This window comes from Cnephaeus nilssonii (assembly GCF_951640355.1).
Source record: "Cnephaeus nilssonii genome assembly, chromosome: 4".
In the NCBI taxonomy this organism is placed as follows: Eukaryota; Metazoa; Chordata; class Mammalia; order Chiroptera; family Vespertilionidae; genus Cnephaeus; species Cnephaeus nilssonii.
Window position 1 is genome coordinate 106,457,964 of NC_137075.1, and position 23,148 is coordinate 106,481,111.

Sequence of the window (23,148 nt, forward strand, 5' to 3'; positions counted from 1 at the left end):
GGACGATGGAACAACTGGTCGACCGGTCACTATGATGTGCACTGACCACCAGGGGGCAGACACTCAATGCAGGAGCTGCCCCCTGGTGGTCAGTGCACTCCCACAGTGGGAGCACCACTCAGCTGACCGATGGGCATCAGATGCAGGGCTCACAGCTGCCAAGCACCGCTGTGGTGGCACTAGCCTCTCCTGATTGGGACAGACTGGGTGCGAGCCGGTGGCAGGTGCAGTGGGGCTGGGATGAGCGGGAGTGGCGGGCAGGAGTGGCAGGTGGCGTTGGGCTGCGGTTTCAGCCCAATCTTCGCAGGCCATGCTGAGGGACCCTGCTGGTGCACGAATCCGTGTACCAGGCTTCTAGTAATTTAACAAAGTAACAGACAAGTGAAGTATATCAGCTGACGTTTGTGATAAATATCTAACTTTCTTTGCTAGTAGTATTTTATGAGAAACCAGAATCTTCACAAATTACAATTAAGCATTTTAAACTGAGTTATAATTAGGGTCAGCTTTTATTACAGATTTATAGGTTGTTTTTTTTTTTTTTTTTTTTTTTACCAAAAGACCTTAAGCAATATTTGCTATTTATATTATGCATTAAATGTGTTCATTGGTTAATGTATCTACCAAATCTAACATTGATGTTGCTTACTTTTATAGTCATGTGTCACTTTTAAATTATTTTTCACTTTGCACTGTTAATTTAATTTTTTATTTAATTTTATTTTTAAAATACATTTTTATTGATTTCAGAGAGGAAGGTAAAGGGAAAGAAATATAGAAACATCAATGATGAGAGAGAATCATTGATGGGCTGCCTTCTGCACGCCCCCCTATTGGGGATCCAGCCTGCAACCTGGACATGTGCCCTTGACCGGAATCAAACCTGGGACCCTTCAGTCTGTAGGCTGACGCTCTATCCACTGAGCAAAACCAGCTAAAATCCACTGCACTGTTAATTTTAAAACATTTTGCACTTTACCTTCCAGGGACAGTCAGGATAAAAGTGCATCTTTAGAACTTTTTCCTTTTTCTTTCTCTTCCCATTTTTTTTGGTCAGTCCTCACCAGAGGATATTTTTCCATTTATTTTTAGAGAGAGTAGAAGGGAGGAGGAGAGAGATAGAAAGAGAGAGAAACATTGATGTGAGAGAGACACATTGGTTGCCTCCTGCACGGGACCCAACCAGAGCAGGGATAGTGCCTGCAACAGAGTTATGTGTCCTTGACTGGAATCAACCCAGGGTCCTTTAGTCCGCAGGCCAACACTCTACCGACCCAAACCAGCTAGGGCTCTCCTCCCATTAAATAAATAAATAAATAAATAAATAAATAAATAAATAAATAAAATAAAGGAGTAAGTCGCCCCCTTGTGATATCGCAGAGTTGGAGTTCTGCAGCCAAATCTGGAAATAAAAGTTAAGATGCTGACTGTATCAAGTGGTTAAAATCTTAACTTTCTTAGAATTAGGGTCACATAAAGGGTATTCAACCATTAAATCAGTGGGAGGCATGAAGAAGGCGTTCAGACTTAGTTATCACAGTCACCACTTTCATCTTTATCCATTGGTATGTGGTAATCATGTCAGAAATAAAGGCAAATCTGTTATATCCTCATGTGTGGATGTGATATAATGTGATTTTTTCTCTTTTTTTTTGTTTATGTAGTGTAATTTTCCATCCAAATCAGAGATGTTAATAATGAGAAATATTTGTAGTTACTTTAGGATAAATCATCAATGTATTGAGTACTTATTGTTATGCATCTCCCGGGAAAATGAATGGCATTGTACCAGTAAATACTTATGTTTAAGGAAGCAAATGTATTTCTCCTAAATTTCAATAGAGTAGAAGTCATCCCCAATTAACAAGTGTGTTGAGCATTGAGAAGGCAGTGTGCTGTCAGAAATACTTGACATTAAGACACATCCAGATTGATTCCTGGGGGCCGAGGCTTGCTCATTTACTTATGGAGAGACCTTGGGTAGGTTTCTTATTCCCTCTGAGTTCAAGCCTCCTAAACTAAACTGGGAATAATAATACTTACATTGTAGGATTGTTAGGAAGAGCAGAGGAAATGTATGGAGAGGGCACAATGCTTGGAGCAGAGTTGTTTCAGTAGAGGGCAATTGTTACCGGTCTTCTAAATCTTCTACTTGCAATTCAGAACACATTTCACTTGGGATGTATAGAAAAATGTCCACCAAGAAACTTCATGTAGCTATAAAGTTTTCTCTCCGGATGGTGCCCCTTTGCAGTTAATCCTCCACCTTGATCCAAGGCAATCAATATGATTTGCCTTTTGTCATTTTGGATTGTGTTTTTCCAGTTTTAGAGTGTGGATATATGTGTTCATATCTCTTGGATAAATGCCTAAGAATAGAATGCTAGGTCATATGGTGAGTGTATATGTGTGTGTGTGTATATACATATCTATTTATTATTTTTTACAGTTTTATTTAGGTATAATTGACACCCAATAAAATGTACATGTTTAAACTGTATAATTTGATGAGTTTTGACATATGTATATACACATAAAGCCATCATAACTATTAAGATAATGAACATATACATCACTCCCCAAAGTAACTAGGTGTCTCTTTAAAATATTCTCTCCTCTTTTTCTGATCACTTCCCTCACTTCAGGCAATCACAGACTCGCTTTCTGTCACTATATATTAGTTTACAATTTCTAGAATATTATAGAAGCGAATCATACAATAGTTACTCTTTTGTCTGGATTTTTTTTCCTAAATAATAATTTTTTATTTTTATTGTTATTTCAGAGAGGAAGGGAGAGGGAGAGAGAGATGGAAACATCAATGATGACAGAGAATCATTGATTGGCTGCCTCCTGCACGCCCCCTACTGGGGATTGAGCCCGCAACCCTGGCCTTGACCTGAATTGAACCTGGGACCCTTCAGTCCATGCCAACGCTCTATCCACTGAGCCAAACCAGCCAGGGCTGTCTGGCTTTGTTACTCAATGTAATTATTTTGAAGTTCATGATGCTGCATGTATCAATAATTTGTTGCTTTTATTATTGATAGTTATTTCATTTTAAGGATATAATATGTTTTGCATATTCATTGATCATTTAATAGATATCTAGATAGTTTCCAGTTTTTGGCTATTACAGACTATAAACATTCATGTACAAATCTTTGTGTGGACATGTGCTTTCCGTTCCTCTTTGGTAAACATCAAGGAGTGGAAAGGCTGGGTCATATAGTAGGTATGTGCTTATATTTTTAAGGAACTGCTAAATTGTTTCCTAATTGATGGTGCAGTTTTACATTTTCACCATCAGTGTGTGAGAGACTGAGTTGCTCCATATACTCGCTGATACTTGGTATGATCAGTCTTTTTATTTAAGCCATTCTAGTGGTATTTCTAGTGGTCTAGTGTACTGGTGTTTCATTGTATTTGTAACCGAACTTTCCAGATGACCAATGGATGTTGAGCATCTTTACGTGTGTTTATGAGCCAGCCATAGAGCTTGTTTGGTGAAATAGTTCGCCCATTTGTTGGATATTGGCTTTGCGAATATTTCCTTCTAGTCTGTGGCTTGCCTTTTAATTTTTACAAGAGCATATTTTAAAGAGCAAAGGCTTTTTTTGCTTTGCTGTGGTCAAATTTTGGTGAGATCTAATTTATTGTGTTTTTTTTTCTTTATACTTTCTATGTTATATTTAAGAAATTTTTTGCCAAATCCTAGGTCATTAAGATTTTTGTCCCGGTTTTCTTTTAAAAGTTTTAAGTCTTAGCTCTTAATTTTAGGTCTGTAATTCATTTTCCAGTTAAATTTTATGTATAGTGTAAGGTAAGGGTTGAGGTCCCCACCCCCCCACCCCCAAAATGGCTATATTGTGCAATAGAAAGGGCCACTTTGCTATTGTAAAAACCAGGGGACCTGGCATCTGTCTCTGTGATCACATTCAAGTCACTTAGGTATTTCAGGCACTGTTTCCTTCTCTTCCCTCTATCCTATATAATCCTATGTAATAAAAGGGTAATATGCAAATGGACCCTAACGGCAGAATGACCAGAACGATCGCTCGACCAGTCACTATGAGGCTCACTGACCACCTCTTGGTTTCTTTCCCAGGCCAGCAGGCTCCGATCACCCGATGGCGAATGGGGAACCTGGGGTGGGTGGTGATGGGGAATGGGGCTGGCTGCGGGCAGCTGGGGAAGATGGCCCTGATTGCAGGCCAGGCCTAGGGACCATACCCATGCATGAATTTCGTGTGCCGGGCCTCTAGTATGATATAATGGGTTGGGTCCAATAGAAATTGTTTCCATGTTGCTTTAGCAGGCTATTCTCAATTCTAAGAAAAGAAAAGATGTTGAACCCCAGTTTCTAATTTCGTCCTCTAAGGAGGTGCTAGTAGACAGCCTTGAACAGCAGAAACTCCTTGGATAGTGAAGAGTTTCAGATTTATTGATCTATTCAAAGAACCAACTTTTGGTTTCATTATGTTTCTCTAATGATTTTTGTTCTAACATGTATTATTTTCCTTTTTCTGCTTACCTTGCATTTAATTTTCTTTTCTCTAGTTTTTTAAGGTGGAAGCTTAGGTTATTGATTTTAGATCTTCTGTTCTAATATATACATTACTAGAAGCCCGGTGCACGAAATTCGTGCATGGCGGGGGGTTGTCCCTCAGCCCAGCCTGTACCCTCTCCAATCTGGGACTCCTGGAGGGATGTCCGACTGCCCGTTTAGGCCCGATCCCACCAGGATCGGCCTAAACGGGCAGTCGGACATCCCTCTCACAATCCAGGACTGCTGGCTCCCAACTGCTTGCCTGCCTGCCTTCCTGATTGCCCCTAACCGCTTCTGCCTGCCAGCCTGATCACCCCCTAACCACTCTGCTGCCAGCCTGGTTGATGCTTAATTGCTCCCCTGCCAGCCTGTTTGCCCCCAACTTCCCTCCTCTGCCAGCCTGGTCACCCCTAACTGCCCTCTCCTGCAGGGTTGATCACCTCCAACTGCCCTCCCTTGCAAGCCTGGTCCCTCTCAACTGCCCTCCCTTGCAGGCCGGGTGCCTCCCAACTGCCCTCTCCTGCTGGCCATCTTGTAGTGGCCATCTTGTGTCCACATGGGGGCAGGATCTTTGACCACATGGGGGGGGCAGCTATATTGTGTGTTGCAGTGATGATCAATCTGTATATTACTCTCTTATTAGATAGGATAGAGGCCTGGTACACAGGTGGGGGCCAGCTGGTTTGCCCTGAAGGGTGTCACAGATAAGGGTGGGGGTTCCCTTGGGGTGTGGGGCGGCCTGAGCGAGGGGCCTGTGGTGGTTTGCAGGCCGGCCACGCCCCCTGGCAACCCAAGGGGAGGCCCTGGTATCTGGAATTTATTTTCCTTCTACAATTGAAACTTTGTAGCCTGGGGCGGCAGCCATTTCTGGGGCGGCAGCCATTTCTGTGGCAGTTAATTCACCTTCTACAATTGAAACTTTGTAGCCTTAAGTGGGTGAGCCCGGCCAGGGTGTGCGGAAAGCTTTGCTTCCCCTGTTGCCGCCGGCAACCCTGGCCTGCTCTCTCAAGCTCCATTCTGCCGCCATTTGTTTGAATTTGTTTACCTTCTATAATTGAAACTTTGTAGCTTGAGTGGAGGCTTAGGCCTGCAACGGCTATGGAAAGCTTGGCTTGCTCTGTTACCTGGGAAACCTTGCTCTCTGTGGCTGTAGCCATCTTGGATTGGGGTTAATTTGCATACTCGCCCTGATTGGCTGGTGGGCATGGCTTATGTAGCGGAGTGATGGTTAATTTGCATATTACCATTTTATTAGAGAGGATAATGCTGTAAATTTCCCTCTAGGCCAGTGGTTCTCAACCTTTTTAATGCCGCGGCCCTTTAATACAGTTCCTCTTGTTGTGGTGACCCCCAACCATAAAATTATTTTCGTTGCTACTTCATAACTGTAATTTTGCTACTGTTAATGAATCATAATGTAAATATCTGTATTTTCCGATGGTCTTAGGCTCTACAGCAGCGGTTCTCAACCTGTGGGTCGCGACCCACAGGTTGAGAACCGCTAGCAGGGTGGCCTAAGACCATCGGAAAACACAGATGTTTACATTACGATTCATTAACAGTAGCAAAATTACAGTTATGAAGTAGCAACAAAAATAATTTTATGGTTGGGGGTCACCACAACATGAGGAACTGTATTAAAGGGTCGCGGCATTAAGAAGGTTGAGAACCACTGCTCTAGGCACTGCTTTAGCTGCATCTCACAAATTTTGATCTGTTAAACCTTCATTATCATTTAATTGAAAAACATTTAAACATTTATCTAGAGACTTCTTTGACTTATGAGTCATTTAGAAGTGTGTTGTTTAATTTCCGAATATTTGGGAATTTTCCAGATTTTTTTTGTTATTGATCCTTAGTTCCATTATGGTTTGAGAATGTGCTTTGCCTGATTTCTGTGACTTCCTCCTTCTTCCTTATTGCAGCTCTGATTTCATTTCTTACTATTACCTTCTTCCCTTGGTGTATACTCCAGCCATTCTTGCCATTCATTAAGCCTACCAAGTACACATCTATCTCAGGGCTTACAAACTTATTGTTCCTTCTGCTTTTAATGTTTCCTCAGATACTTACATTGCTATTATTTCTTTCAGATCTTTACTCAATGTGGGTTGCCTCCTTATCTCTCATAAATGGCACCACCATCTACTTAATGCCACAGCTTAGAAACCTGGGAGTATCCTCAATTTTTTCTGTTCCTCATATCTCTGATATTTAAACAGATTAAATCTCTCTTTTACAAAATAGAAACATTCACAGGGTTTCTGTAAGTTTTCTGATATAAACATTAAAAAACCCTACATTTGTTTATAGTCAAGATGGTTTTCAAATCTTTGATTAGTAGAAACCTATTGGAGGGTCAGAATTCCAGTGTTTTCACTTTGGAAAACACTAATTTCCTTTGGTACACTAGTGGGCAAATAGATGTGGCCTCCTTATTTTTCTTCAGGAAAATATTTCGTACTTTTCTAAAATAGCACTTATTTTATTTTTTCAGCTCTAGTCTATTATTAAGGAACATATATTATAATCAGTCTGTAGACTAATGTCATATTTCTTTTTATTAGTCAGTGAGAGCTATATAACATGTTTCTTAACAAAATTTGTTGCTAAGAAACATGGAGCACAGCCACTAAAAGCTGTGTGACCTTGGTAGCATCATTCAGCTTCTCTGTATTGTCAGTAAAGTGAGGGGGATGTGCCAGGCATGCTATTAGGATTCTTTCTTGCACCTGTGACTCTAAACTTAACTCACTGCTCACCCCAGTTATCAACTTGCCTCAGGTGGGTAGTGCATTCATTTCTTGACACCTTCAAAAAGATTTACTTACCTCTAGTTAAAAAACACACACACAAAAACACTCGGGGTATACTAGTCAGCTCTGATTCTTTTGACTAGTATTTTCTAAAAAAAAATATTAATGTTCAATATTTTGCATGATAAACATTTCCTTTTGGTTTGTGCAGGTATTTAGTGTATAAATAAGAATAGAATGGTTTGTTAGTCTTCATGATTCCCACGTAAATAAATAGCACATGGACCTAGTCTTGTGGACAACATGCTAAAATATTTGTATAAGTCCTAGCTGGTTTGGCTCAGTGAATAGAGCGTCGGCCTGCAGACAGAAGGGTCCCAGGTTCGATTCCGGTCAAGAACACATGCCTGGGTTGTGGGCTTCATCCCCAGTAGGGTGTGTGCAGGAGACAGCCAATCAATGGTTCTCTCTCATCATTGATGTTTCTATCTTTCTCTCCCTCTCCCTTCCTCTCTAAAATCAATAAAATAAATAAAAAAAGAGTTACTTTAAAAAATACATATATATCTTACCTAAATCTATAATAATAAAAGCATAATATGCTAATTAGACTGGACACCTCCGGACATCCTTCCAGACGACCTTCCGGAGGAAGCTGGGGCTGCGAGGGAAGCCCGGGTCCCGGGTGCCAGAGGGAAGCCGGTGCCAACAGCCGGGGCGGGGGGTGGGGGGTGGGGGGGAAGGCCTACTCTTGCACAAATTTCGTGCATCAGGCCTCTAGTTTTTATATAATTATATACTCATATGAGTTAATTTACACGTTAGTTACTTATCCTATATAATAAAAGGCTAATATGCAAATTGTCCCCTTGACCAGGAATTCCACGGGGAGTTCAACCGGGAGTTCGACAAGAAGGCGGGGCCAGCCCGCCAACTGCCCACGGCCCCTCTCCCTGGCCGCCCCTGCCCAATAGGCCCCCATCAGGGCAGGCCAGCCAGACCCCACCTGTGCACGTATTTGTGCACCAGGCCTCTAGTGTATCAATATTTACTAATTGAATTACATACGATATAATTAAACATTTTTCCTTAGACAATTTTTTTTTTCAAGACAACTAGAGGACGAGTAATTCATATATTACAAAAGGAATGATATAGTTGTCTAAATTAGTTCTTGTATTATAAGGAACATGGGGAAACTTGACTTCATTTTTTTCTCTTAAGTAAGAAAATAGACGTTTGAACTTATTTTAAATTAATTGTTATTTAGGAACCCATGAGCCATTTTATAGGATCAATAGATTCTTTTTTCTTGCTTGTGTGTTGTTGTTTTTTTAAATTAGATTTTTGCTTTGTGAAGATAGTGTCCTAACTCTGACAAGAACTAGCTGGTTGACCTGAGCAACTTCCATAATCTCTAGATGTTGGTTTCTTCATTTGCCAGCATGTGAGGAGGTGGATTATATTTCTAAGGCCCTCTTTAACTCCAACATTCCATTATACCCTATCCTTAGCACTAGAGAAAAGGAATCAGCATTTCACACAGCTTTTACAAGATTTTTGCTTGACTGATGAACATTTACATTTTATAATTGATTTGTTTGTATTGTATTTCTTCTGATTCAGTGACTCAGTTACAATATCAGTCAAACAAACAGTGAGGAGCCACAGTGTACTGTTAGGGACTCTCTGAGTCAGGTTTCGCACTCCTAGATGTCAGTTGTTGTCTCCATGGCTTCCCTTCCAAATCTGCAGCTGGAGCTCTGGGCTTTCCTCCCACCTCTGGACCAGGACTGCTTGCTGGGTGGTGTCAGCGTGATGCCGCTAGCAGAACGTCTCACTGGCTTTTCAAACTTAGTGCACCTGAAATGGCATTCATAATTTTAAATCTAAATATGTCTCCACTTGTTATTGAAGCCTGAATATCCTTTAATTTAATTACTTTTTTAATATTAATTTATTTTTTAATCCTCATTTGAGGACATTCAGAGAGAGAGAGAGAGAGAGAGAGAGAGAGAGAGAGAGAAACATTGAAGTGAGAGAGAAACATAGATGGGTTGCCTTCTGTACTTTCCCCAAACGGGGATGCAACCTGAAACCCAGGCACGTGCCCTGACTGGGAATGCAGCCGGCAGCCCCTCAGTGCACAGGACGACTCTCCCACCAATGGAGCCACTGTGGCTGGGCCTGACTGACCTTTTTTTTTTTTTAATATATATTTATTGATTTCAGAGAGGAAGGGAGAAGGAGAGATAGAAACATCAATGATGAGAGAGAATCATCGATTGGCTGCCTCCTGCACGCCCCCCCCACTGGGGATTGAGCCCGCAACCCAGGCATGTGCCCTTGGCCGGAATTGAACCTGGGACCCCTCAGTCCGCAGGCCAACGCTCTATCCACTGAGCCAAGCCAGCCAGGGCCTGACTGCCCTTTTAAAGGACACTGGAGGGAAGGCTGGGAACAATTTTGTACTCTTCTTTCTTCTTGCAGAACTTAGTTTTGTATCAAGTCCTATTGATTTTATTTCTGCAAAGAGCCATTTCTTCCTTTCTGTTCTAATTTAGATACACAGAAACAGAGTGCTTTCTTTCTATTGTTTTCTTCCTGCTTTCAGAGCACAGTGCCTGGCAATGCGTAAGTGCTCAGTAATTCTTGGTGAAATCACATCTAGCATGGGATGCTTGAACACACTGTTCCTTCTACACTTGGTTCTCACTGATCCTACCAATTTTTCAGATCTCAGGTCTTCAAAGAAGCCCTTCCTTAACCTCCAAAGTAGGTGATGTTCTTGATAGTGCTATGTACTGTTCCTTTATAGGTATTTGCACACTTAGGATGATGTAATAAATGTAAACATTTTTCAAAAAATTTTAGAGAGATAGGAAGACAGAGACAGAGAGAGAGAGAGAGAGAGAGAGAGAGAGACATTGATTTGTTGTTCCACTTATTTATGCATTCATTGGTTGATTCTTGTATGCGCTGTGACCAGGGATCAAACCAACAACCTTGGCGCATCGGGAAGATACTCTAAGCCAGTGGTTGGCAAACCGCGCGGCTCGCGAGCCACATGCGGCTCTTTGGTCCCTTGAGTGTACCTCAATCAGATTGAGGACGTTTTTAGCAAAGGCCAGCTTAGGAGTACCCTAATTAAGTTAATAACAATGTACCTACCTACATAGTTTAAGTTTAAAAAATTTGGCTCTCAAAAGAAATTTCAATCGTTGTACTGTTGATATTTGGCTCTGTTGACTAATGAGTTTGCCGACCACTGCTCTAAGCTCCCTGGCCAGGGCCTTAATTAATTTTTGTTGTTTAATACGTGTCTCTTCTGACGGTGAAGCCTAGGGTAAGGTCATGTCTATATGTACCTCCGTATCCCTGCTCAGGGCGTAGTTCAGTGCCAGATATGTAATCTGTTGCCTGACAAATTCTATGGCGAGGCATGAAGCATTATTAGATTGTATTGGAGAGTCCAGAACCGGGGCCTAACAAACAGCAGGTCCTGCATATACGCCACCTGAGTTACTGAACATCTCAGGCCACCTGTCTTCTGTAGCTTAGGTACGTGGGTCTGGTCCTCTTCCTGTCATAGCTGTTCATCATCCTTTCTTCCTGCGGGTTCCAGGGACGTGGCCTCATTTCATCTCTTTTATACAGCTGCCAGGTACTTATTCCATTCCCTCTCCTGGCTCCTCGCCTGCTGGGTTAGCTGCTATGCAACCCAGTCTTCTTAGCTAACCCTTTCCCTTGCTGTGTTCTGTATTTATATAGTTTTAAAAAGTATTTTTAAAATGATGTTTTCTGCTACTTGTTAATGGGGAAGTTGAATGACCGATTAAAAAAAATAATGGGAGAGGTCACAATGTTTCCAGAAACCTTCTAAACTTGTATAGTTATCCCTGAACTCATAATTTACATACCTTTCACTATTCCTACTATAGGTTATATATTTAGGGCAGGCCTTAGTAATATTTCCTTTTACTCTGCAAAATACTGTAGGACAATGATTTTCAAAAAAATATTTTTTCCATGACTCACAGTAAGGAATACATTTTAAATTGTGACCTAAATATAAACACATGTGGTTGTGTATATATACTAATAATGTATAATTGATACTAAGTGTTAATAATTATCCACCTATGTATAAGAAATGAAAAACATATGGAAGTTAACAACAAATGTAATCTTAATATTGAAATAGAATATGGAAAAATTCCAAATTAAAAAAAATAAGGAAAGATTTATTAATTCAACAGGTGTGTCTGCCCCTTAACAAGTTCATTCCACTCCAGAACAAGCAAGGACAATGTTCACCTTGTGCACTGTTGTGCGGTTTGCTGTGGAGGTGAGGAGGAAGGAAAGGGTAATGTCGTTCTACTCGGTGTACCTGGAGAGTCAGAGGGCTGTTTCTCTCTCGGGGGTAAAAGGAGGGGCCGGGGGAATGAGCTCAATTCGTGATATAGGCAGTTGAAGAGCCATTCAAAGGGAAACGCCCTCTGTATAGCTGTGACACTGCTTTAGTGAAGAGGTGTTTGTCTCTTCTTCACCATGGACATGAAGCTTCTGCATACTCTGTTGCCATGACATTGGGATAGTAAAAGATATGTAGTGGAAATTATTAGTAAAGGAATTTATTTTAACGTGATTATTACTAATTTATGTGCAAATTTTTCTCTTAGAAAAATTATCAACATAGAGACATTTTTAGGCTGACAGCTCAGCCGCTTCTTAGGATAGGACTACGATCCTGGGTGGTACGGTGGTGCTCGGTCATGAACTTAGAAATCACAGGTTGGAGCCCTGCCTCTCATCTTTAGTAGTTGGATCACTTCGGGTAAATCACTTTTTCTTTTTTTCTGGGATTGTTTCTTCAGCTGTCAAGTAAGGATGGAAATATATTGTGTATATATATATATATTATCAAGGTGAATTTGAAAATGTGTATAAAGTGCCTTGGTTGGCACATAGTGACACTTAAATCTTAATTTTTCTTTTATTCTTTCTTTGGTGCTATTCAACAATGTAATTTGTTACTCTCTGACTCTAAGTATGATGTCTACAAGCAGAGTCGAATGGTTCTCTAACTATGTAAACCTTTGAGGTGATATTTTGAAGATTTAACAGTATTAAGGATTTAATTTTGTAGTAATGAAAATGTGCAACATTTGAAAAATTACATTATTGATTGGTATCAGTATCCTCTGCTTTATATTCTTGAGTCATCTTTGTCTTAAAAGAAAGTTTTGTCTTTCTTGGAAGTTTAGTTCTCTAAGCTAATCACTTAATTTTGTTCTATCATGAAAACAAACTATTTAATAATTTACTTTGAGTAAAGGAATAATTAAATATCAACTATTTAAAGTTTAGTTTTCATTGCAAACTCAAAGCAAGGTCTGTGTGGCATCTGCTTCATCGTTGAAATTCAAGCAGTGCCCGCTTACTTATGTGCTGTATTTTGGATTTTGAAATGAGAGCTGCTCGGATTGGGACCGCAGGCTCTGCATATACAAACCCTTTCGGGTCCTGCACAGAGTCAAACAGCAGCAGAGCTAGAATTCTCAGGTTAAGTTCTCTAGTGGTGACTATGCTGTGTTGTCATTTCTGGGTAGCATATGCTCCTCCCTTTCTCCCTTTTCTTACTGGTTTAGGATTAAATAAAACATGAAGGTTGTCTGGCTAGGAAAAGAGAAGGACTTTTTGCTCTACAGTGAGGATTCTTACGTGCAAATCTGTTTTTCTCCTTAGATTTTGAGCTCCTAGAAGGTTGAAGCAAGGTACATATAAGAATAGAGAAAGACAATATTGTCAGTATCTAGATCTGTTCTAACATACAGCTTATTCTTTTTGGTGGGTAAGGGCACGGGTTTCATAACTAGCACAGATAGCCATGTTTTTAGAGACCCAAAATAATATTTCTGAAAGTTCTTTAAGCAATATGATATACCAAGAATTTCTGGGCTTTTCTTGATTTCTCACAAATTCGTTATCATTTTGTTTACTTCCAGCATCATTGAGAACCAGATTTCTTAAAAAAATTATGTTTTTAAAAGCATTAAGCAGCGTGGTTATACATTTTCCTCTAGTAGTGCTACATAGCCTAGGATCAGGAGTGGGATGGAAAAAGCAGGTGGGTGGGTTTGGTATTGGCTGGGTGCTGAGGTTGGATGAGAGGCAGTGTTGTGTAGTGGTTTGTGCATGGGTTTTGGAGTTGTACAGGCAGTGTGCGTAACTTTGGGCAAGTACCTTCAACTCTCCAAGCCCTAATTTGCTCATCTATAAAATGGAGCTAATAATAATATTTAACCTATCTCATAAAATTATTGTGAGAATTTAAAAAGATGACTGCATGTAAGGTACTTATTAGTATTATGCCTAGTAATAGTATATTTGATACTATTTTTATTGTTAGGAGGAGAATTGAAGAAGCAAGGTCATTAGTAGGGACTGTAATTGAAGTAATAGTCGGGGAGATTCAGGCTGGCAAGTAGAAAGTAAAACTAGGAGGAATATTAGAAACTAGAGAATCAGAAGGAATTGAGAGATTAGGAATGTGATAAGAATAACAAATGTATTTAGCAATGGAAAAATAGATAAGAGTTTATGGGCAGCAAATGGGATCAGAGTTTGAGATTCTAGAAATGGAACATTTCCAGGTAATGATTGATCCAACTTTTGAAAATGGTTGTTGATGTGGAGACAAATTGAATTTAAATAAAAAATTTATGGAACATTTTCTGAGTGCTAGATCCTGTGCTAAGTATTGGAGAATGTAAAAATTGGGTGAAACATTGTTGGATTAGAGGGGATCAAAAAGTAGCTATTAGTCATTCCCGTCAGTGATGAAGTTATCATGACAGTGGCAGGAGCTGGGATGACAATGAAGACTACTAAATTTTTTATTATCATAAAAAATGCTTGAGTGGGTTGACTTTTTTTGGTTTAAGATATTACTATAAATGGCTCTTTAAAATAGGCGCATCTCCCAATGGGAATAAAATAATTAGTAACATTAATTTAGAATTTAAAAGATAGCTGTCCTAAATTCATTTATCTAACTAGTCTTTTTTCCCCTTCCTCTTTCCTTTTTAGTCACTAGTGCACAGAGTAGATGACTCACCCAGTTCTTTTTAGATTTAGAGGAATGGTTTGCCGAGTGGGTTGTGTCTTTTTGTTTCTGAGTCAGTATCTTAGGAAAGGAGCATGTCCCGGAGACAGCAGAATCGGGCAACAAGGAGCAGCTCAGGGGGTAGCAGGATGCTTGTTCCTGGCGCCTGTCAGTTGAAAGTTGTAGGTTTTGAAGTCTAAGAAGCTTATTTTATAAAAATCTATAATAACAAAATCATAATATGCTCATTAGACCGGATGACCTTCCGAATGAAGTCAGGGCTGCAGCCGCAGGATAGAGGAAGCTGATGCGGCTGTGAGGGAGGGATCCAAGCAGCCGCCGCAGCTGCAAAGGCCTACTCTTGCACGAATTTCGTGCATCAGGCCTCTAGTAAAACATAAAATAACATACTATATAAATAAAATATTGATTAAACTTTTATTTTAAAATTACATGTACCATATCAAATAGCAATGACATGAATTTTATACTGTTGACTTAAACAAATGCTGATTGTTTCGGGATTTCTTCCATTCAGTGGCTGGTGGCATAGATTCACACGTATTTGGTTTGTTTATACTGATTGGCACCAAAGTCAGCAGGAGGTAATAGCAGGTACACAGCACCTGAGAAATTCCCAGGTGTGCACGCTTAGTTCCCTACTTTAAAGTACAGCCACGTCTACTCTTTTGTCTATAAACAACCCTGTCCCCACTCCTCCTCACGCTTTCCTCTCGTTGCATTTATGTCGACTGTGTTGTTCCACCTCTGCTAACTATATTTTGCCATATCACTTTTACCATCATTATGAAGAGGAGACCTGTTGCCAGGACAAGCCGAAGTAGTGAATGCATGCAGTCGACGTCAGATGGACCTTCTGCAATTTTAAAGAAGCTTTTTACATCTCTGTCTTTGCTACCAGTCTTGATGTGCCTTCTGTAAATCCTTGGTTATAAGACTTCTGTTCAGCTAGTCTTCAGTTGGTTATTCAGGTTGAATGTTCTATAATTTAATTCCAGTGTTGTCCTGGGAGGCGGTGAGTGTAATTTCCACCTACTCTGCTGCCATCTTGGATCCTCCTAGATTGTGTTTGTTGATAGAGATTATGGTGGTTGCAATTTAGATTCATTTCTTTTATTTTTTCAAGTTCTGTTGACAGTAAGCATTGTCTTATCAGTTGTTATTTGCTTTTCTAATATCTTATTACTGTTAAAGTTTAAAGCCAATCTGATTTTGTTTCTATTACAAGTAACTTGCTCATTTTGCTTGGATGCCCAAAGGATTTTTCTTTTTCTTTAAAGTCCAACAATGTATCTCAGTTCTGTTGGATTGATTTTCTCAGGTATATGGTGTGCTCTTTTGAATCTTTTTTTTTTTTTTTAATTTCAAGAAAGGGTTTTTGATAACATTTTTTAAAAGCTTCCTTTGCTTAGGTTTTCTTTTTTAGGGACTTCCATTAACAGTCTATTGGACCTTCTTTACCTGTCTGATATATCACGTTCTCAAATCCTTTTTGATCTTGTATCCTGCCACACTGCTAGACTCACTTACTGGTATTAGTTTTACTGGCTATTTTGTACATTACAGCTTAATTTCTTCCTTTTCAATCCGTAAGCTTCTTATTTCTTTTTATTATCTATCGCACTCGCTCAAACCTCCAACACAATGTTGAATATGAGTGGAAATGTGAACATCCTCGTCCTGTTCATGATTAGGGAAGAAGCATTCATTCTTTCACTGTTAAGTATGGTGTTAGCTCTAAGTTTGTCATAGATGCCCTTTATCTGGTTGAAGAAGTTCCTTTCTACTTCTAGTTTGCTGATAGTTTTAAATCATGAATGAATGTTGGATTTGTCAGATTTCTGTGTTTGTTGAGATGTTCATAGGTATTTTTTTAAATCTATCACATAGACTGATTTTTTAAAAATTAAATTTTATTTTGAGATAATTGTAGATTCATATACAGTTGTAAAAAAAAAAATACAGATGCCAATGTTCTCTTTAACCAGCTTCCCCCTAAGTAAAATTTTGAAAAACTGTAGTAAAATATTACAACCAGTATATTGACATTGATACAGTCAAGACAGTTAAGATTTTCATTACCCAGGTTACACTATTATAGTCACATCTTTTCCCACATCCATCTCTAACCCCTGGAAAACACTCTTCTCCATTTGTATAATTTTGTCATTTCAAGAATGTTATGCAGCGGTGGGAACTTCACCAGTGAGTCATCCATTCATTCATCCTTTAAAAAAATTATTGAATTGATTTTAGAGAGGAAGAGAGAGAGAGAGAGAGAGAGAGAGAGAGAGAGAGAGAGAGAGAGAGAGATATTGGCTGCCTCATGCATGCACCCCGACTGAGGATCACACCCACAACCTGGGTATGTGCCCTGACCGGAAATTGAACCTGCCACCTTTTGGTGTACAGGACAACGCTCCAACTAACTGAGCCACCGGGGCCAGAGCTTATTCATCGTTTTAAGAGACATTTACTGATCCTCTGCTCTAGGCCAGAAGTTGTCATATGAACATGGTTGTCAGCAGGGCTCTCGGGGAGGCTGTTTGCCTCTTGCAGCTTCTGTAGGTTGTCCGCATTCCCTGACCTGTGGCCCCGCCACTCCAGTCTCTGCTCTGTGGTCGCACTGCCTTCTGGTCTGTGTCTTCTCCTCTGAGCGTCTCCTTTGACCCCTGTCACCGGGTCTGTGTCTGCCTGGATAACGCAGAATGGTCCTTCATCTCAAGGCCCTCTTTCCAATGAAGATGGCATCGTGAAACCTAGGCTTAGGGCAGAGACATACTTCATGGGGTGAGAGGCACCATTCAGCCCACTACAACTGGTAATTTTATATGCAACTTCAATTTCCTTTTTTGACCATCTTCCCATCTTGGCATGCGTTCCTTATTTCAGTGCCATTCCTTTTTGACTTTTGTCTTTTAAAATATTCACTTAGAGAGTGGTGACAGCAGTGGAATATTGTGCTGACCGTGGTGCATAGCCTGCCTTACTCCAACAGGGCAAATGCCTTTCTTCCTAGCTCTGCAGCTTTGTTCAGAATCAGAATCTGCTTCTTATTAACAGGACGTATAAAACTGAAGCAAATAAATATAAAACTTTAAAAACCATATTAAGGTCTTAACATACATATAATAACAAATAGTTCCATTTGAAGAGCTAAGTTAAAATAATTTTAATTAAGATAAATAAATATGGCATCAGCAATTAGCATTTAAATTGGTATCAGAATAGCAGTGCCACATTTACTAACATCATATATATATATTTCAGGTACTTGGAAATCTTATGTCACTTAGTTTCTGTTTTAAAATCCAAGAATTTTTTGCTTGGAACTGGTTTTCAGAAGAACCTGAACACCTTTTCTAAAGCATTTAGACCATTAGAGCATCACTGAGATTGTTTTGGTAAAGCTTTAGTGATCTAATGAATAACATGTCAAAAAGATACTGTACTAGTATACATATACCCTACTGACCTTTAAGAATGTTGAGTATTTCTTTAAGAAGTTCTGGCAAGCCGAAACCGGTTTGGCTCAGTGGATAGAGCGTCGGCCTGCGGACTGAATGGTCCCGGGTTCGATTCCGGTCAAGGGCATGTACCTTGGTTGCGGGCACATCCCCAGTAGGGGGTGTGCAAGAGGCAGCTGATCGATGTTTCTCTCTCTATCCCTCTCTCTTCCTCTCTGTAAAGAATCAATAAAATATATTAAAAAAAAAAAAAAAAAAAAAGAAGTTCTGGCAATTCAGTCAGTCTAGGGCCACAGGTAACTTCAATATAACAGAAGGAAGTTGTATGATTCTGTTGCTATTCCTATTGTAATGATTATTAATATTTTACCATGATGAAAATTTTCCATTTATATTTTTTAGACAGTACAGCAAATTGGTAGGTCACATGAAAAAAATGAGGTAGAATTTTAAAGTATTTAATAATAGTATTAAAAACTTTTAGACTTAAAAGTTAATCTTGTTTTTAGCATGAGCTTAATATTTTCATGCAGTGTTATAAGATTTACTTAATGAAATTTCAGTTCTGGTTTTATTTTGTATTTAAGTTATGGTGTTTGAAATTTAACACTTTGTCAAAGTCTTAGTGTTTGTCATTAAAAGCAGCCATTTTTCAAATTAATCTGCTTTTTATAGTCATAAACTATTCAGCTTACAATTACAAATTTTAAATTTGTCTTTTCTCTGTAAGTGCTGGTCAAGATATCCAGGGAACAAGTGTGATTGCGAATCTCCCGTTTTTGATGCGACAGAATCCTGCTGAGACACTTCGGAGAGTCTTGCCAAAAGTTAGAGTAAGTTGGTGCGAAATGAGATTTGAATTTACCATTTGTTTTTTTCATTGTCAGGAGAAAACTTCAGAGCTTTTGATGGCTGATCTTTTGTACCTTAATCATTGAGTGGAGGAAGTATTATGATACACATTTTGTATTGTGATGAAAATATTTAGGGAAATTAGTTGATGGAAATGGAGAAATCCAGGTCTTAGTTGAAACAAAGATTTTAGTCATTTTCTGAGTAGAGACATTTTAATAAAGTTAGCTTTTCAGTAGCTCAGAAAAATTTTAGTTTTACAAAATCATAGCTGTCTTTTTAAATTTTTAAATTTATTGACAGTATTACAGATGTCTTTCATTTTTCTTCCCTTTGCCCCCCTCCACCCACTCCCTTTTCCCCCTTCTTCCCACATTATTGTTTGTGTCTGTGGGCTATTCGTATATGCATATATGTTACTTGGTTAATCTATATTATTTGGTATTCTGTTGAGTTAAATTTATATTAATAGTATTCAGCAACATTGATGATATATTATTTCACTGATATTCTTAATAATGACCCTGTGGTGTGACTTCTAAAGAATCATCAAATAAAGATTGAATTGGGCCATCACAATTTTAGTTTTATATTCATTTTATTGCTTCCTAAATTCTTCAGAATTAGTTTTCCTGCTATAAACAAAAAATATTTGATCTACTAGAATATTCTTTCCTCTATTTAGTATTTATGGATTATCCTATATAATAAAAGCCTAATATGCTAAGTGTCCGGTCGATGGGTCGGCCGTTCAACCAATCAAAGTGTAATCCTATCTAATAAAAGGGTAATATGCAAATTAACCTCACTCCATCACAAAGATGGTGGTGCCATAGCCATAAGATGGTGGCACCCAGTCCTCTCAGCCCACCGGAGTTCCGCAGTCCCGGGGGGTGGCCGCTGAGAGCGGGCAGCGTGAGCGGCCTGGCAGAATGCTTGCTTCGTCACCACGGAGACGAGGCAAGCGTTCCGTGCCCAGCCGCGGATGGGCCTCTGGCCAGGCTGGGGTGTGGAACGCTTGCGTCGTCGCCTGAGTGACGAGGCAAGCGTTCTGCACTTGGTTGCGATGGGCCTCTGGGCTGCGAAGAGCCTCTGGGCACCAGGCGTGGAGCGGCCTGGCCCTGCAGAGAGCGACTGGCACACGGATTCGTGCGCAGGGCTACTAGTATACTAATGATATGCTAAGGCTGCTCAACCCCTTGCTATGACATGCACTGACCACCAGGGGGCAGACAGTTGACCGACCGACCAGTCGCTATGACGTGCACTGACCACCAGGGGGCAGATGCTTCGATTGGTAGGTTAGCTTGCTGCTGGGTTTTGGCCGATCAGGACTGAGCGAGATGGGGCTGGACATGCCCTGGAGCCCTCCTGCGGTCCCTCCCCAGCTGGCCAATCTCCCTCATCTCTTCCCAGCCCCGATTGTGCATTGGTGGGGTCCTTCAGCCTGGCCTGCACCATCTTGCAATCCAGGACCCCTTGGGGGATGTCAGAGAGCTGATTTTATCCTGATCCCGCAGGCCAGGCTGAGGGACCCCACTGGTGCATGAATTTGTGCACCGGGCCTCTAGTTAACATATAATGTTAAATGTTTAATATGTAAGATTTATTATTTATTTGTGCCTATGTGCCAAGTGCTGTTCTTAAGAACTTGAATGAACAAAACAGACAACAATCTATGTGTCCTTAGGGAGCTTACCTACTAATGGGGTCAGGGAGGTTACATACTAACGGGGATTATGTTTGCTAATAGTTTTGTATACTTTACTTTGGCTTTCTGTTTGGTTGTAACTTTTCCCTAACTTTTAAATTAATTTATATGTGTTTAAAATACTGTAATTATTAGTGTGCCCTTGCGTTTTATTTTTAGGCATATATAGGTATATATAGCTGGTTCCAATTACTATGATTTAAATTAGATGTAGGGAAGTACCATGTTATTTTTACAAGATACCCACCCTTCTATCCTGGCAGCATGAGGTTTTCTTTTTTTTTCTTACTTGTTACCAGGATGAATTGAGATGTTTATTATGTTTATTTTAGCACTGCATGTGATTCAAAAGTGAATCAAGCCTTTCATACCTCTTTTCCCAGAATCATGCTATAATTTAAATGGAATTAAGTCTTCACAGTTTAAGTTTAATTTTACATTCTACTTCAGTGATATTAACTGACCTATGCTTGTTAGCGTAACACCTGAAAGTGCCAATTAAACAACATTAGAAGGAACAGGTAGTTAGGTCCTCTTGATTAAGAGTTATTCTAGCCCTAGCTGGGTGGCTTGGTAGGTTGGAGTGTTGTCCCATACACCAAAAGGTTGAGGGTTTGATTCCTGGTCAGGGCACATACTTAGGTTGCAGGTTTAATGCATGTATGGGAGGAAACTGATTGATGTTTCTCACATTTATGTTTCTCTCTTAAAAATAAAGTTATTGTATATTAAGTGAATTAGATTTAAAGCTAAAAATATTGAGCATGCTATACACATACTGTGTTGAGCAAGCTAAGTCTAGTCCACAGAGGGTATTGAATGTCCAAAATTTCATGAAGTAAAAATAAAAAATGAATGATAGAGAGTAGTGACCTTGAGGTTTCTAAATTATTTTGAAAAAATCATTTTGCTAATGAGGTTACAATAAAGTTAATTAAATAACTCCCCCCAATATTAATTTTATGGAAATGTGTAAAGAATATTATATACTCATCTATAGAGTATCCTATCTAATAAAAGAATAATATGCTAATTAACCATAACTCTGCAACAAAATGGTGGCGCCCATAGCCACAAAATGGCGGCGCCTAGTCCTCTAAGCCCTGCTGGAGTCCCCCAGTCCCAGGGAGGGCTGCTGCTGAGAGCCGGCAGCGTAAGTGGCCTGGCGGAATGCTGCCCAGAGGCCCTCCTGACCCTTTATAAAAAACAAAAACAAATTCACTTCCCACGGAGTGATCCCACACACACACCTGCAGCCTCGGGCCCGTACCCCCACAGAGCGATCCCCTCCCAGCGTCAGCCTGGGGTCTCAGCCTGGGAGGCGCGCGCACCACCACGAAGCGATCCCCTCTCAGCGCCAGCCTGGGAGGGGTGCACACCCCCAGTGGGCTCTCAGCCTGGGAGGGGCACGCACCCCCACGGAGTGACCCCCTCTCAGCGCCAGCCTGGGGCCTCAGCCTGGGAGGGGCGCGCTCCCCCACGGAGTGACCCCCTCCCAGTGCCAGCCCGGGGCCTCAACCACTGAGTCACACCAGCCAGGCAGAAATGGAGGAATCTTCAATGTTTCCTTTTAAAAAAATATATTTTATTGATTTTTTACAGAGAGGAAGGGAAGGGATAGAGAGCTAGAAACATCTATGAGAGAGAAACATTGATCAGCTGCCTTCTGCACACTCCCCACTGGGTATGTGCCCCCAACCAAGGTACATGCCCTTGACTGGAATTGAACCTGGGACCCTTGAGTCTGCAGGCCGATGCTCCATCCACTGAGCAAAACCAGTTAGGGCTGTCCAATATGTTAAAGAAAAAACCCTATCTAATAAAGAGGGAATATTCAGGGGAGGGCATTTGGGGATGACCGGGTTGTCAGGGGAGGGCAGTTGGGGATGATCAGGCTGGCAGGGGAGCAGTTAGTCGTCGATCAGGCTGGCAGGGGAGTGTTTAGGGGGTGATTAGGCTGGCAGGCAGAAGCGGTTAGGAGCAATCAGGCAGGCAGGTGAGCAGTTGGGAGCCAGCACTCCAGGATTGTGAAAGGGATGTCCGACTGCCTGTTTAAACAGGCAGTCGGACATCCCCTAAGAGGTCCCAGATTGGAGAGGGTGCAGGTTGGGCTGAGGGACACCCTCGCCACCCCCCCCCCCAGTGCACAAATTTTGTGCACCGGGCCTCTAGTATTTATATAAATAATCAAATGTGTCTGCTGAAACTATATAACTGAGCTATAAAGATGACTTTAATAATAGCCTTTTAAAGTAATAAAAATTAATCCATAGCATAGAAAACTGAATAAATGGATACTATAAAGAAATTGTATACTAATGAATATATACTAAGAAAACCTTTATTTGGTGAAATAATTTCATTCATTTTTTGAGTTAATCAACATGCAGTCCTTTATTTAGGATTCTCATTTATCTTGCCCTGTACTAAAAAATACAAAAAGATAAATTCAGTCCCAGATTAGATTGTATATCAAGCAGGCCTAAAAACTATATGGAAAACAATAGAAGAATAAGCATAGGAGAGTATTTAATTGTGTGATTCTGACTATATCTAAAAATGCTGAAGAATTAAGCAACTGGATAAGACTTTATGGGGGCAATAATAATGACTGTTAAAGAAGGTTTGCTATATAATGTAGGCAGCTAAACTTTTAAACAACCTCATGTCAAATTATAAAACCT

At 40.2% G+C, this 23,148-nt stretch overlaps 1 protein-coding gene across 5 annotated transcripts in view; it reads left to right on the forward strand.

Moving 5' to 3' along the window:
- The window catches only part of PPP4R4 (protein phosphatase 4 regulatory subunit 4), an 83,590-nt gene that overhangs the window by 6,146 nt on the left and 54,296 nt on the right, over positions 1-23,148 (forward strand). For 3 of the 5 annotated variants that reach the window (XM_079769067.1, XM_079769062.1, XM_079769063.1), the window contains exon 3: positions 18,632-18,734. The exons of 1 other annotated variant lie outside the window; for it this stretch is intronic. In XM_079769067.1, the coding sequence (XP_079625193.1) occupies positions 18,632-18,734 (103 nt within the window). Of the gene's footprint in view, positions 1-18,631; positions 18,735-23,148 lie in introns of those variants that run through there. One more of the 5 variants, XM_079769064.1, reaches the window with a different exon arrangement.